The sequence below is a fragment of the Phalangium opilio genome, unplaced genomic scaffold, assembly GCF_054372755.1.
Source record: "Phalangium opilio isolate 3A_F unplaced genomic scaffold, DU_Popi_V2 ptg000079l_1, whole genome shotgun sequence".
Classification (NCBI taxonomy): domain Eukaryota; kingdom Metazoa; phylum Arthropoda; class Arachnida; order Opiliones; family Phalangiidae; genus Phalangium; species Phalangium opilio.
The window spans coordinates 349,878-363,362 of record NW_028324187.1 but is presented as its reverse complement, the minus strand read 5'-3'; the positions used below and the strand labels follow the sequence as shown (position 1 = coordinate 363,362).

The window sequence follows — 13,485 nt, the reverse complement described above, 5'->3', positions numbered from 1 at the left end:
CCGTGAAATTGCTAAGTAAACGGTGGGTACATCGCCACGACATACCGCTTTCGCTTTGGTAAACTCGAACCTTGAAACCTAGTGCGTCGATTCTGGGTCCTCTGGGAGGAAATTTAAGGACGTTAAGCCTAATTACGAACCAATTTAGGATGTCGTAGGGTTTGATTGTATAAAGTTACCGGCAGAACCATTAAGTCAACTGTATACTCTGAAAGGTCATACCTGTACAAGGTACATATTTTCGAACACTGCTTTTTCGTGGAAGTCGTCTAGAAGGATCGACTTTCGCGGAAAAAGAAAGGTTTTAATGGGACTTTTCCCGCCTTGCCCCCATTCAGTCCAGCCCAAAAGGATTTAGACAATAGTTCTTAGCCATTGGTCACTCGATACCATTATCTTTACGTTCTTCTTCTTCTTCCTGGAACTTGAAAACTATAGAGCATTAAGTTTAGTTGCCAAAGACAATTTTGTTATTATTTTATTTTTTTAACAGCATGCGCGTTCATCCTTCGTTATACAATTCTAAAGAAAGATGTAATTTACTGTGACAAAATTATTACAACTTAGTTTCACCGCTTTAGAAAAGTATACTAAAAGTTTTGACCTTTATAACTGCGTATAGGAACACCAAATAAATCAAGAAAATTCGAGAAATGACTTAAGAAGCATTGTTTTGTAATTGTTCGATCCCTGAGTTTTGCACGTAACTTCTTGGAAAGTGGAGATATAACATACTCGAAGAATTTCCCTGTATCTTATATCATATCAGCAGAAGGGGATAATAGAAGAAGGATGACACTCTGTATCCTCTTAATGCTTTAGTTATGTAACGTCATTCTTCCCAGGCTCACCCTTTTAGTTTGCTTTCCCGCTCATCAAACTACAAATGGGCATCGCACCGTAAGGTGAATTCTATAATTGTTTGGCACTAAATCCCCAGCAATCATCCCACAAACCTCGTCTTAACGTGGGACAAAATTCACAAGCGCGTTTTGCCAAATATTTCAACGCTAATAGAGTAATGATGAGGGAACTATTTATCGTGTATGTGATTCGGTTTAGTAACCTTGCTCTAAATGTTCCGATGTTGGGAAGAGTGACGTTACACTTACCCCGCTTTGTGGTATACTTCTCTCGAAGAGAAGTATTATATACTTCTGATATCAGGGATAGATTTAATTTTAGAAGTAGGAATGGAGAACGGTTAGTATTTACTTCAGTCCGACTCATAGCCCAGTATAGAGCCCCTCCCTCCAACACGTAACGAAAAGTTATTGCCCACTTAAACTACGTTTTGATGACGTTGCTGACGGGGGCGGCGAAAAATACGAAATTCATTTATACCTCTGTCGCTATGACCCGCCTCTTCTTTCATACCCCCCCCCCATCACGTTGACGCGCGCCCACATTACTCTGTTCTCCATTCCTACTTCTAAAATTAAATCTATCCCTGATAGAACCAAAGTTATTACACTCCAAAATGGAAGTGTAATAAAGATCGCGATTGGGGAGAATTAACGCTATTTTTGGCCATTTTACTTAATTACTCAAGGCCTGATTGCAATTGTAACACCAAGTATTAGTTATTGTTGGAAAATTTATAAGTATCACGTATACTCAAAGGATTTCTAGATATCTTTAATAAAACCAAAGTTACTCCGCTTCAAAGCGCAGAGGCGCAATAAAGATGCGTAGTAGAAACCTTAGAATTGACCTTTTGCTATAAGGCCAGCCAGCCCAGCTATTAAATTAAAGGCCCTGGTAAGGGCGATGATGAAAAGTTTTGTTTCAGAAGATTTTTATGGGAGAGAAAAGGTGCCGTTATAACGAACTTGATTGAGGTAAAGCTTCCCCTTTCGGCTTCCTTCCTTCTCCTCGATTAGGGTTAAACTTGGAAACGCGTTGAACGAAAGGGTTAATTATTTCTGCAGACGTCGACTGAAAATGCTGATAAGATTCCAGAGGCGAGTACGTACAGCCACGAGGGATTCAGCGCGCGCGCGAGAGAGAAAAGAGAATTTAGCATCAAGGGACTTTAGGGTGGACCAATTAAGAAAATACTGCAGAGTGCCTCGCATCTTGCGCGTAAATATAAATCTAAAACCTTTCATCAGAGATGTTTCAAACGAGATAAGGTGGAGTGGGGAGAAGGTACAGAGGCAACGTTATTGGTATGGGCAGGGATTGATTTAATTTTAGAAGTAGGAATGGAGAACGGTTAGTATTTACTTCAGTTCAACTCACAGCCCAGTATAGAGACCCTCCCTCCAACACGTAACGAAAAGTTTAAATTATCTTATTGGCTCACTTAAACTACGTTTTGATGACGTTGCTGACGGGGACGGCGAAAAATACGTAATTCCTTTTTACCTCTGTCGCTATGACCCGCCTCTTCTTTCATACCCCTCTATCCCGTGGAAGGGGGTCCGGGACTTTGACGCGCGCCCAGATTACTCTGTTCTCCATTCCCACTTCTAAAATTAAATCTATCCCTGGTACGGGGGTTACCACTCCATCCTCCTCTCCTTCAAGGTTTCATTCCCCTAACCTCTAAACTATCATTGACCGAATTTCTAGCGCTTTTCTCTCTAAAGCAAACGGGTTCGAAAAATTCCTTCCGAAGCCATCATCGTAAAAATGTGTTGGGAAACATATTAAAATATACAGTTTATTTACAAGAACACAATCTTTGTATAAAATATCTTTCGGGAAGCTGGAGTTCGCAACGAAAGTCAACTTGTAGGGGAACCAACCACGTGACCCGCGCTTTGCCATAACATAACATCAGCCATTTTTAAACCCTAACATCTGCAATATACATTAGTAATATATAAGCTTAACGGGAATAGCTAACGTGGCACGTTGAACTAACGAGATGTGTACTTTGCTTGGCTTTTATTTTGCCCAATAAAGACAAAAAATAAGTGCATGGGGCTGATCAGTCTAGTTTACTAACAAGTTTCCGGGAAAAACGTCTTAACGAAGAGCTTATATTATTTCGTTGATCCTAAAAGACGCGACCAATCATTCCTTATATGAAAAAGGTTTGCACTTATATACGTCGGACCGAATCATCCTGCAGGGTATTAGGAAATTCCTTACTTAACATATTCGAGGGCATTACGTCTGGTAAAAGCTATGTAGAAAATCCCTTAAATAAGGGCGATATTCAGCGTTTCTTCTCATTCGAATACGTTATTGTTACCGCATAAGTTCATAAGATATGATAGTTACAAACTGGAGCTTGTCATGAAGTGAGGGAGGCCTGGTGAGGCGCTGCATGTCAAAGGCTTAGTACAGACTAAATAGAAGAAGATGGAATTCCTACAAAATTAACCACCGAGTGTAAGACTTCAATTTGCGCTTGTCGTTCTCTCTCGAACTAGCGCGAGCTGTAACTTCTAAATGCAACATAAGCAGAGTAATAATAGTTATTTTACGAGAAAATGCAACGGTTTCAAAGTGCCTAATGTAAACGCGGCTTTAATAGACGGTTTTATGGTTTTCCATTGAACCGATCCTCCACCATCTTTCAAAATGGCGGCTAGAAAGATCCTGACAACATAGCGTCCTCATACTCCAACTGGCAAGGCCAGTCACCTTGGTATAAATGTTAGCCCATTATCACTAGCAAGATTACACTCTGGAATCTCAACGGAATCAATATTAATATCATAGTTTTGTTCACTAAAGAAGGGTACATACAGTGCACAGCAGCTCATTCCTGGCGTGAAAAGGGATGGGTTTTGATTAATTACCCCAGCAAGCAAGGGGAGGATAAGAGAAGGGGGGGGGGGCGATTCCCTATTAATCCACTCTTCCTCCTCATCATCTCTCTTCTTTATTTCCGAAAGGTAATCTTTTCCATCCTCTCTCTCGAGCTCTATTCACCTACAGATGCGGGCTAGGAGCTAGAGCACGCATGCATGGGTAAGGTAGCGAAGGTTAGAAACTAATTAGCCTTTAATTAACAATTTCTCCGATAGAGGTAGCGCGTGGCAGTTTCTCTTTAAATAGAAAATCAAGCAGCGTAGCTATAACCGGCCCTCAATTTAATCGGGATTAAGAGTCACGTGGTTTAGATCAAGTTGGTTTTGACAACTCATGTACCAACCTTTTAAGTAGATACTTGGAATGCTGTCATTACATCATCTTAACTCGGTTTAAATATCAAAGGCTTAGTACAGATTAAATAGGAAGATGGCCTGCAAAATTAACTGAGTGTAGTCTTCAATTCTCGCTTGTCGTTCTCGAACTAGCTCGAGCTGTAAATCTCTAGCATTATGAGGTATAGGTAGTGTCATACTAATAGAACACTTATGATTAAACTTATGTAGATTGTTTTATCTGGACCACCCTAATTATCGCGCCAGGAAACGTCCTAATTAAGTTACCAAGAGTCTTAACATAATTAACAACATTTGGATTTTAAAATATGCTTATTTAAATATTTGGGAATTGGAAATTTTGAAGGATGAGTTATAAGAGAAACATTTTGAATGGTATTCATTTATCCAAGTGTATTATAATTTTGGATTATTGAATACTTGCCTACATTTGTGGAGAAAACTCGAGTCGTTTCTCGCCCTTTCTTTGGATTCCAAACATATTTGAAGGAAGTTCAAGGGGAAAAAAATATACGGGTTATATTTAAATTTTCTTGTTATTTTATGTAGTTGTGTATAAATATTATAAAGTATAATAGAGCGAGATTATGTTCGGGAAATATTTTTCTGTTTTCTTGAATCCCAAAACCAAAAACAAAAGAACCTTGCAAGCTTTAGCAATGCCAGCTTGGGCACTGGCGCCATAAGCAGCTGGGAATAAATATTTTATCATGGTATATGGATGAACAAAGGAACGAAATACTCCCCCAAAAAACAGTGGTATTTTTATTCTTTGTTTTTATCTCTATCTCTATCCATTCTTTTGTGTGTTGAAATTCCAAAATTTCACAAATTCTCGCAAGTTCGCCTTGTTTACCTCATAAACCTTTATCTCAAAACACCTGTTGTTTGCATATTCTATGATATATATTCCAAATAAATATGTACTCTATTCAAAATTGAGGCATACATCTTTGACTAGATATAAGGTATTAAAGATTAATAATATACGCTACAGGATAAACATTATTATACAGGGTGTTCCCGATAAGCCTGCTCGTACGGCAAAAGGTCATAGAAGTTAGTTACATTTCTGACTCAAAATCGTGCACCCATGGAACATCCCCCTTAATTTATGGCAGACTTATCAGAAACACCCTGTATAGGCTACATGCCAAACATTATTATATATCTGCTTGAATATCTTTGGAAAGGGGCTTAGTAAGTCTGTAATAATCAATAATACAAGAAAGGGGATTCCATAGTTCTCAGTGAGCACACCGTGTCTATAAGCTATGTATAGAATCCTTTGGGTACACCTGTTATACAATTTCTAAGGAGCCAGAATTAAAGGCTAAGATTGCGTAAGATAATACTCAATATCTTCTTTTCAATCAATGTTTAATCCAGGAAACATAATAGAAGGGTCACGTGGAATCTTTAATTCGTCGCTTGTTTAATATCCATTTTCGACATTATAAAAGGGGGGTAGGCAACAATCGGCATCAGGGAATACAAGGGGGTTGATACGTTGCCATCCGTCTCTGCGCTCTCTCATGTTACAAAAAGATTACAGCGCAGGCTACAAAAAAGGGGGATAGTGTCTTTCCCTCTTACTTACATTGAAATAGTCTATTAATGTCAGCAAGCGTTGCCAGCTTACGTCGCGAAGTATCAACACCTGGAGGTAAGAATTCCACATCTCGCTTCTATTTATTCCCTTACTAAGTGTAGAGACCTATAGAAAACTCTGCGCGAAATTCGTTAGTTAACCATAATACCAAGAAGTGATATCTAGTTTACTAGGGAGAAGATATAAATTCGACGCCACATTTTTAGCTTTATCTCCAGTCCAAACGTAGGTCCGGAGTTAATCCCCGCCTCTAAATTACAACCAGCATCTCATTGGTTCTTGAAGACTCACCTCAGCGCGACGCCCATGACGAAAATTACGTATTTTCCGACTAAGGAGAGGCGAAATAGCCCGGCCTCCTTTTACGTCCCCCGCCCCCTTGTATTTTGAAAGGGGGACTGGGACTATGGCGCGCGAATACTTAGGCATCTTATACCTTCTCCCTAGTAAACTAGATATCTTTTCTTGATAATACCTTTGCACCGAGTTGAACCAACCCAGGGTTATAAATAAATAAATAAATAAATAAACAACAACATACTTTTGCTGTCTTATATTTTTCTTGGAAAAACAAAAACGACAACTTTATTATAATATCTCGTAATTTCATTAATATACAGTGTGTGTGTTAATAATGTAAGCTTGTTATTGATTATTTTACAAAGTATGCGAGTCATCCAGGCAGGGTAAAGAGCTTATTTTTAGAAACATGGAAAAGTCCATAAATAACCTAATAACAAACAGTTTTCTCGGTGCGGTGTAGTCTTCACAATATTCAAGCGGTTCAGATAATCAATTAAGATAATTTAAAGATATATTAATTTACGTTATCCTATTTCTAGAAAACACGGCTTCAGAAGTAAATCAAGAACCGAAGTTATAATAAAACTCTCCAAAGAGCAACTGAATTTCGTATAGTTTATAATCGGTAGTCATTTCTTTGACAGAAAGGTTAGATTACTAATTGAACCAATCCAATCTACTATATCTACTTCAATCAACTGACAACTGCAACAACATCTTTGTCTGTCTCAGTTAATAGAGAGTTTAAGAAATTAACCGAAAGAGTTTTAACATGGATGATCACTCTAGACTTGAAGGAGAGAGGGATGGAGTGGTAAACCACCATACCTATATAGTTGCCTGTGTACCTCAACTTCCCAACATCCTCTTTGGGCGTTTAGGTAGGGTCGTACAGTAGGGAATCGTAAAGGACACCCACATTGTCTTAAAATTAGAAGCTAGTTCTTATACAAATACAATGGTGCTACGCGGCAGCACTTAACAATCGCCTACTAAAAGGTAGGGGCGTGCACGAGGTAGATTGGGAGAGTTTCAGTGCCGCAGGTCGCCCATCATCATTCATAACCACTCCATCTTACCTTTTTTCTCCCTGCTCTAGACACGCTACAGTTTAATAGCATTATGTCTAAATTTCGCAAGAACTTGTACGTGTTAAAGGGTGAGATCTAATGTAAAGGATTATTGACTGAAAATTAGAAGAAGTTAACAAAGAAAGCCCTCAAAATTTTAAAAGGCCGACAATGTCGACATCGGCACGGTCGCTAATTGTTAGTTCGATGGTGGGTTTTCAGTTCTCAGAATTCTTTTTTGCGGGATCTTTGTCTTTAAACCTAATGTTTAATTAATTGAGAGGTTTCAAAGCAAATTTCTCAAACTCTCTAAAGACGTGGACGTGACTTCAACTTGTAGATCATATTTTCAAATCCTCTGCATGGTAGATTATTTTCTACACGCTATTATTTATGTACAAACATCTTGACGTACAAAATAGTTCCTCTGACAGCACAGCGTTCAATGTATTTATAAACCAACAAGATTTCTTCCTTAATTACATTGTTCTCCGAATTTTAATTAATTTTCCGATGACGTAAATCTATTAATTTTTGGGAATCGTTATTATTTGTGTGTGGATTTGTGTGTGTTTTAGTTTTAAGGCACAGCCCGTGCCATTAATCCTTTATAAGCGAGAGTGATTTGACGGGATTTGGACCTCTAAATGTACTTGGAAACGTTTCCTTCTTCCAAAAACTACCTACCCATCGCTTCGTAATTAATTATTCATTATTAATTAACTGTGTAAAACTTTTCCAATTTGCTTCATATTTTCGAAAAGGGAAAAGAAAAATAATTTGTTCTTCGCGTGTATGACGCAAATATTGTTTGGAATCTGATTAAATTTGGCTTGATTCTGAAACGATAAATATGACATTTAATTAACTGTCATTAATTAAAAATTTTAATTAAACTTACATACTGAAAGGCCCTCTAAATCAATATTGTTTTCAAAACTTCAGCAATCTTCATGCAAAGCAAATAAACGCGTCAAAAACAGACCGGAATATTTGGAAAAGGCGCAAATAAACCCGGTTAATTGGCGCCACAAAACACGACATGCTCATCGCGGATCGCAACTACAACGTCATAACCCCATAATGCGTAAGTATTTGTCTGCTAAGGAGCTTATCATTGACCTTATCCATGCGAAAAATCGAAAACAGCCATCTAGTGCTCGTTTAAGTAAGGTAAAATCGTGCTGACATTGAGCAGCCCAAAACTGTCCCTTGGTGCCCAACAATAGAGCTCTCCCAGAAGCCTTAGTGTGACGTCACCCATGCTTTGCCCATAGAACCAAAGTGGTATCAAACATGGCCACCCATTTGCAAAGCTAAGCCCATGACGTTTTACCTTGGCACTGACGTCACAAATGAGATAGCTCTATTCCATGATAATGCAACACAATAAAAGTCCCAAAAGAGATTGGTAAAGCCACTTTCCGCTACTTCATACTTACATGCCAATAATTAAGAGAAAGAGAAAAAATAACGCAATTTTTCAAACCTTTATTGGTCCTCATTCCTAGCAAGGGTTGAGTATCCTTGATGTTAACTGTATTCCGTCCTTCATCGACTTGACTGCAATCTTCGGGTGATTCTCGGTCCATTTTGGAAGTTTCCTCGTCTTTAATTCCGATTTTAGCATCTTGGATCACGATCCTCTTACTCTGAGGTGGTTCCTGAGTGGGGCTAACGCTGCGACTGTCAACGGGTACCAGAGTGACGTCGCTGTATCCGTTCATGACACGACTCTCTTCGTTGATAGTGCCTAATTCGGGGTAAACGCCTGAAACATATAGTGGAACTACTTTTGTATATTTAAGACATGCACGCGACTTTAATTTTTTTTAATTTAAACGTAACAAGGTCTCGAACGTGTTCGAACTAATTATTTAATCAGAACTCATGTTCCGGAGCAGCGTAGCTTTTTCATTAAATAAATAAAGCATTTATTCCATTATCTCAATAATATTATAAGTTCATAAGATATGTTTCGTAAGTTTGTCACTCGTTACAAACTGGAGCTTGTCATGAAGTGAATGAGGTAGGTCATAGATTCAGGGTTAAGCGACGCCTGGTGAGGCGCTGTCAAAGGCTTAGTAATTCAGACTAAATAGGAAGATAAGTCCTGCAAAATTAACCACCGAGTGTAGGCCTAGTCAATTCTCGCTCCCGTCGTTCTCGAAATAGCTCGAGCTGTAAGTCTCTAGCATTACAAAGCAACGGCAGTGTCGTCATACTTATGGAAAATATCTCATAAACTTATGCTTATATGAATATGGAACTTTTAGCCTTGGCTTTCCACAAATTAAACGTTCGGTTGGGTATAATTCCTATTCGACTATTACTGAGAAAATTAGGGAAATTCAGGTTCGAGCTCACTTAAAATTCAAACCGCCCACGGGGTCAACCCGTTTCAAATTTCAGAGGAAAATCAATTAATCAATTAAGGCATTTATTGGAGCTCAGTTTTGAGATATGCTAATTACTTTATGGTGGTTATTAATCCTTTCATTTTGTAACGGAGAGATTGAACCATAGCCCGGTTTGAACCAACTATGTTGCGGGCCTGGCTATATCTAACCTTTGAACCGTACGCACCAGCCATAGAGGTGGTGATAATATTACATTATTATAATATTTATGAAAAGGTAGCGTGCAAAACATAACCATAATAGAATTCCGTTACACACCTGAACGACTAACAGAGAGTCTCTGTTGATAAGAAGGTAATGAAGAAACAGCGGTGGACATCCCTTCATCGGTCACCTGATTAGAGAATTTTGGCACTGATAAGTAAGACGAGCTCTTTCCATTGGTTACGCCACCGGGATTCTGCGCAAAGTGAACCTACGAGAAACGCCATAAACAAACATTGAAAATTATCATCATAAACTGCAAATAAACTATTTTAATATTTGCAAATCAGAATTTTCCCACTTAAAAAGTCAAAGGAATGAACGCGTTCCATTGAAGCTATTGTCGAAAGGAGAACTCGGTCGAAACATAAGCGCAATGTATGCATAAAATTATACATGGTTCTAGTTTCGCTGGTTAAACGAAGCCCTAAACGACTTAGTCATGTTTGCGATCGTTGCACCGAAATTACAAGAATAAACTTCAAAGCCACAATTTTTTTACTCTGAATTTTTTTATATCGGAAGTCTATTAACTAGAAGTAAATTCAACCGTTCAATATATAAAAAATGATGATCTATGGCGAAAATAAGGCTTCGTCTAAGAAGAAAACCTCTTAAAATAATGGATTTCTGATGCTAAACCAGTCAGTCAGTTTCAAAGCAAAAAAGAAAGCAAAAAAAAAACCCCCTAAAACCTCCAATTTTCTTTTAAAGATCAATAAACGGTTCTGTTTAACTATCGATGTCTTTTCGCGTTACACAGATTAATACCATAAAAGGCAGGATACTATTTGATATTATTAAACGCTCCCGATGTCCCTTCATTCACAATTACATAGCGAACACATCAACTTGCATTTCAATCTAAGTATACTTTAAGACTATACCCAACAAAACGGCAATTTTAAACCGTCTGAAAAAGGAGTTAGGTTTAGCGGTGAAGTAAACTACGCTTGCGATAAATCTAGCGCAATATCCGTGCTGTAGAAGCGTTGCCGTGATTGGGTTAGACCTTCTAACTTCCGGTTCGACAAAAAAAGTTCTTTCCAAAAAAAAAAAAAGGTTATTTGGTAAAAATATTACCAACCAAAAGCGCCCACCAACCATTTCTAGAAAAGGGTTTCAATGCCGCTTTCAAGTTAAACTGACGTAGTTTAGTTACAGGTTCAATCCACCACGTTATCGATTGAACGTCAACGTAACTTAGCTCCAAACCATGGAAGAGTTTACCCCATTACTCTCTACTGACTATTTAAGATTGAAACGAGTTCCTTCTTTTTTTCGTTTTTCAGGACAGGAAAATCAGTGGAGCAGTTCTGGGTTGCACTCGACTAGACTGAACGACTGCATTAAGCCTTTGTGCACTAGGCCTAGTAGCCTGGGCAATGGGTGGGCGCCAGCTCCCAGCCCCCTCTCTTGCACTTAACCTAAAACTCCCGTTTACTCTACGGTGTCGTACACTTGCAACTTTAGCAGGGAAAATTTTAGAAATTCGGCAAGTGTTTGACCCCTTAATTTAAAGAACGTGGGCAAATTCAATAAAATAGAACTTCCATAGTAGATGAAATAGTTAGTGGTACTGAGAGGGGAGGAGCTACGTGGACGTGACGTCATAATTGGTAGCCTAAATTGTATTGACTTACAATATGGTCGCCAAAACAGAGGTAAGAGAAAGGAGGGTGTGACGTCACGAGAAAGTAAGTAGTAGCAGACTATAACATAACCTCCCTACCCTGTTGTTTGGGTTTCTAAAAAAAAAAAAAAACAATAGGGAAGTAGCAAAGGGGGCGGAGCTTCAGAAGACTCCTCCCATTTACAACTACACGGTGGGGGATTTTATAAAGTGAAAGGCTCTTGGGGGAGTAAAGATGATTGGGTAAGCGGAGGTCTGACTTTGGTAGGAGGGGTTTATTCCTTTTTGCCACTACCCTCTTGAAATTGCAATGTTCTCCTTATATTGAACTGTGTACTAAATGATACAGCATCGGGTATATGAACTCGATTGACCTCAACCATGTCATCAAGAAGGACAGTGCGTTCAAAGTTCCTTAGGTTTATATAATAGGGTTGTGTGGGCAGAAAGGCCTCCTTCTGGGAGATTTTGGCTCGGTCCTCGACTAGGTCCCAGGGTGTTAGGAGAGACAGAGGGGGGGGGGTGGGACTCGGCGCTCCGCCTAATTTAAGGACTAAATTGATCCAATGGATTTTAAGGGTTAAATCAAATTGAGTTCCGGATTTATCGGCCGATTATAAAGCGGATGGGAAGTTCCAACTAAAAAGGACGGGCGTACATAACCCGCCGTCGCCATAATAACCCGACTCTCTCCCTCTTTCTCTCTTAAATATACGCGCCATTACACCCGATCTTCCCGCGAATTGTTGAGCAACCATATGGATGGGTGCTGCTGGTGAAACGAGGTCAAGTTTTTTTCCTCCACCAAATTGTATTAATTTTCCAGTTTTCTCATTGAATTATGGGACTTATAAAATAATATAAACATAAACATATGTTACATAAGTTTGTCACTCGTTACAAACTGGAGCTTGTCATGAAGTGATTGAGGTAGGTCATAGATTCGAGGTAATGCGACCCCTGGTGAGGCGCTGCATGTCAAAGGCTTAGTAAGTTCAGACTAAATAGGAAGATGGAAGTCCTGCAAAATTAAATTAACCATCCGAGTGTAGGACTTCAATTCTCGCTTGTCGTTCTCGAACTAGCTCGAGCTGTAAGCAACTCTCTAGCATTACGAAGTATATTAAGTGTCTTCATACTTATGGAACATATCTTATAAACTTATGACATAAATAAAAATAAAATCAATTCGGTTCAATTCAGTCCTCACTCTAAAAATTAATTAAAATAAGATTATATTAAATCAAAACAAACCAAACCAAAACATACTTTTAACGAAAACATGCACTGTATACTGTATATGAAATAAAACGGAACGGTGTTTTTGTGATTTAAAATTCTCCTCCCAAAGGGTCATTTGTAGATAAAGCTTCTCTGCTTTGATAACTTTTGCTCCATGGATAGTGACACGATTCTGGTGGATTCGCGCCATTTTTCTGTGAAAAAAGAGTTAAATCAAACTGACGTAAAATAATAAATATATAGGGATTCAGAATAAAATTATAGATAAGAAGGTATATGTATAAGCCCAAGGGGAATAAACGAATCGAATCAGGATTTTCTTCACACGAGAAAACACTTACTTTAAAACGATATTAAGTCTTGTCAATTAAATATAAAAGCTTTTATAAATGGGCCCTAACTCATTTATGGGAATGTATATAAGATTACGTATATTTCTTCTACCTGAGGCCATAGACCCTACACTAATATCTGATTGAAGGTAAGGGGAAGGGCTTAAAACGTCATTGAACCGGAAGCTCCTCCTTCCTCAAGTCTCATTGGCTATTCACATATATAGGACAATCGTCGACCCTGGGTCTACTCGTTCACATAATTGAAAGAGAACTATACTTTAAATTCGGGTTCAGGGCTCATAAGTCGTGGGAGTTATTGCGCAGTCAGTGTCACGTGGTTTCTTTTTAAGTTAAAACGCTTTGTGCATTACGTCAGTGGTAACGGTTTCTAACCCGCCTCCCCTTTATAATTCAAGCAGAAAGGCAAAGAAAACGGCCTTGCAAGTAGAAGAAATCTATGTATTTCTTATATGTATACAAAATTTCCAAAAACCACTATATATTCCTTATATATACAATATTTCCAAAAACCACTATAT

The 13,485-nt window shown here is 38.5% G+C and overlaps 1 protein-coding gene across 3 annotated transcripts in view; it reads right to left on the bottom strand.

Moving 5' to 3' along the window:
* Positions 1 to 6,277: 6,277 nt before the first annotated feature.
* LOC149653997 (uncharacterized) overlaps positions 6,278 to 13,485 on the bottom strand; it is a 113,814-nt gene continuing 106,606 nt past the window's right edge. For 2 of the 3 annotated variants that reach the window (XM_089845370.1, XM_089845371.1), the window contains 3 exons: positions 9,791 to 9,947; positions 8,602 to 8,883; positions 6,278 to 7,951 (listed from right to left, as the gene is read on the bottom strand). In XM_089845370.1, coding sequence (XP_089701496.1) covers positions 7,935 to 7,951; positions 8,602 to 8,883; positions 9,791 to 9,947 — 456 coding nt within the window. In that variant the 3' untranslated portion in view covers positions 6,278 to 7,934. The remainder of the gene's footprint in view (positions 7,952 to 8,601; positions 8,884 to 9,790; positions 9,948 to 13,485) is intronic. The other variant, XM_089845372.1, reaches the window with a different exon arrangement.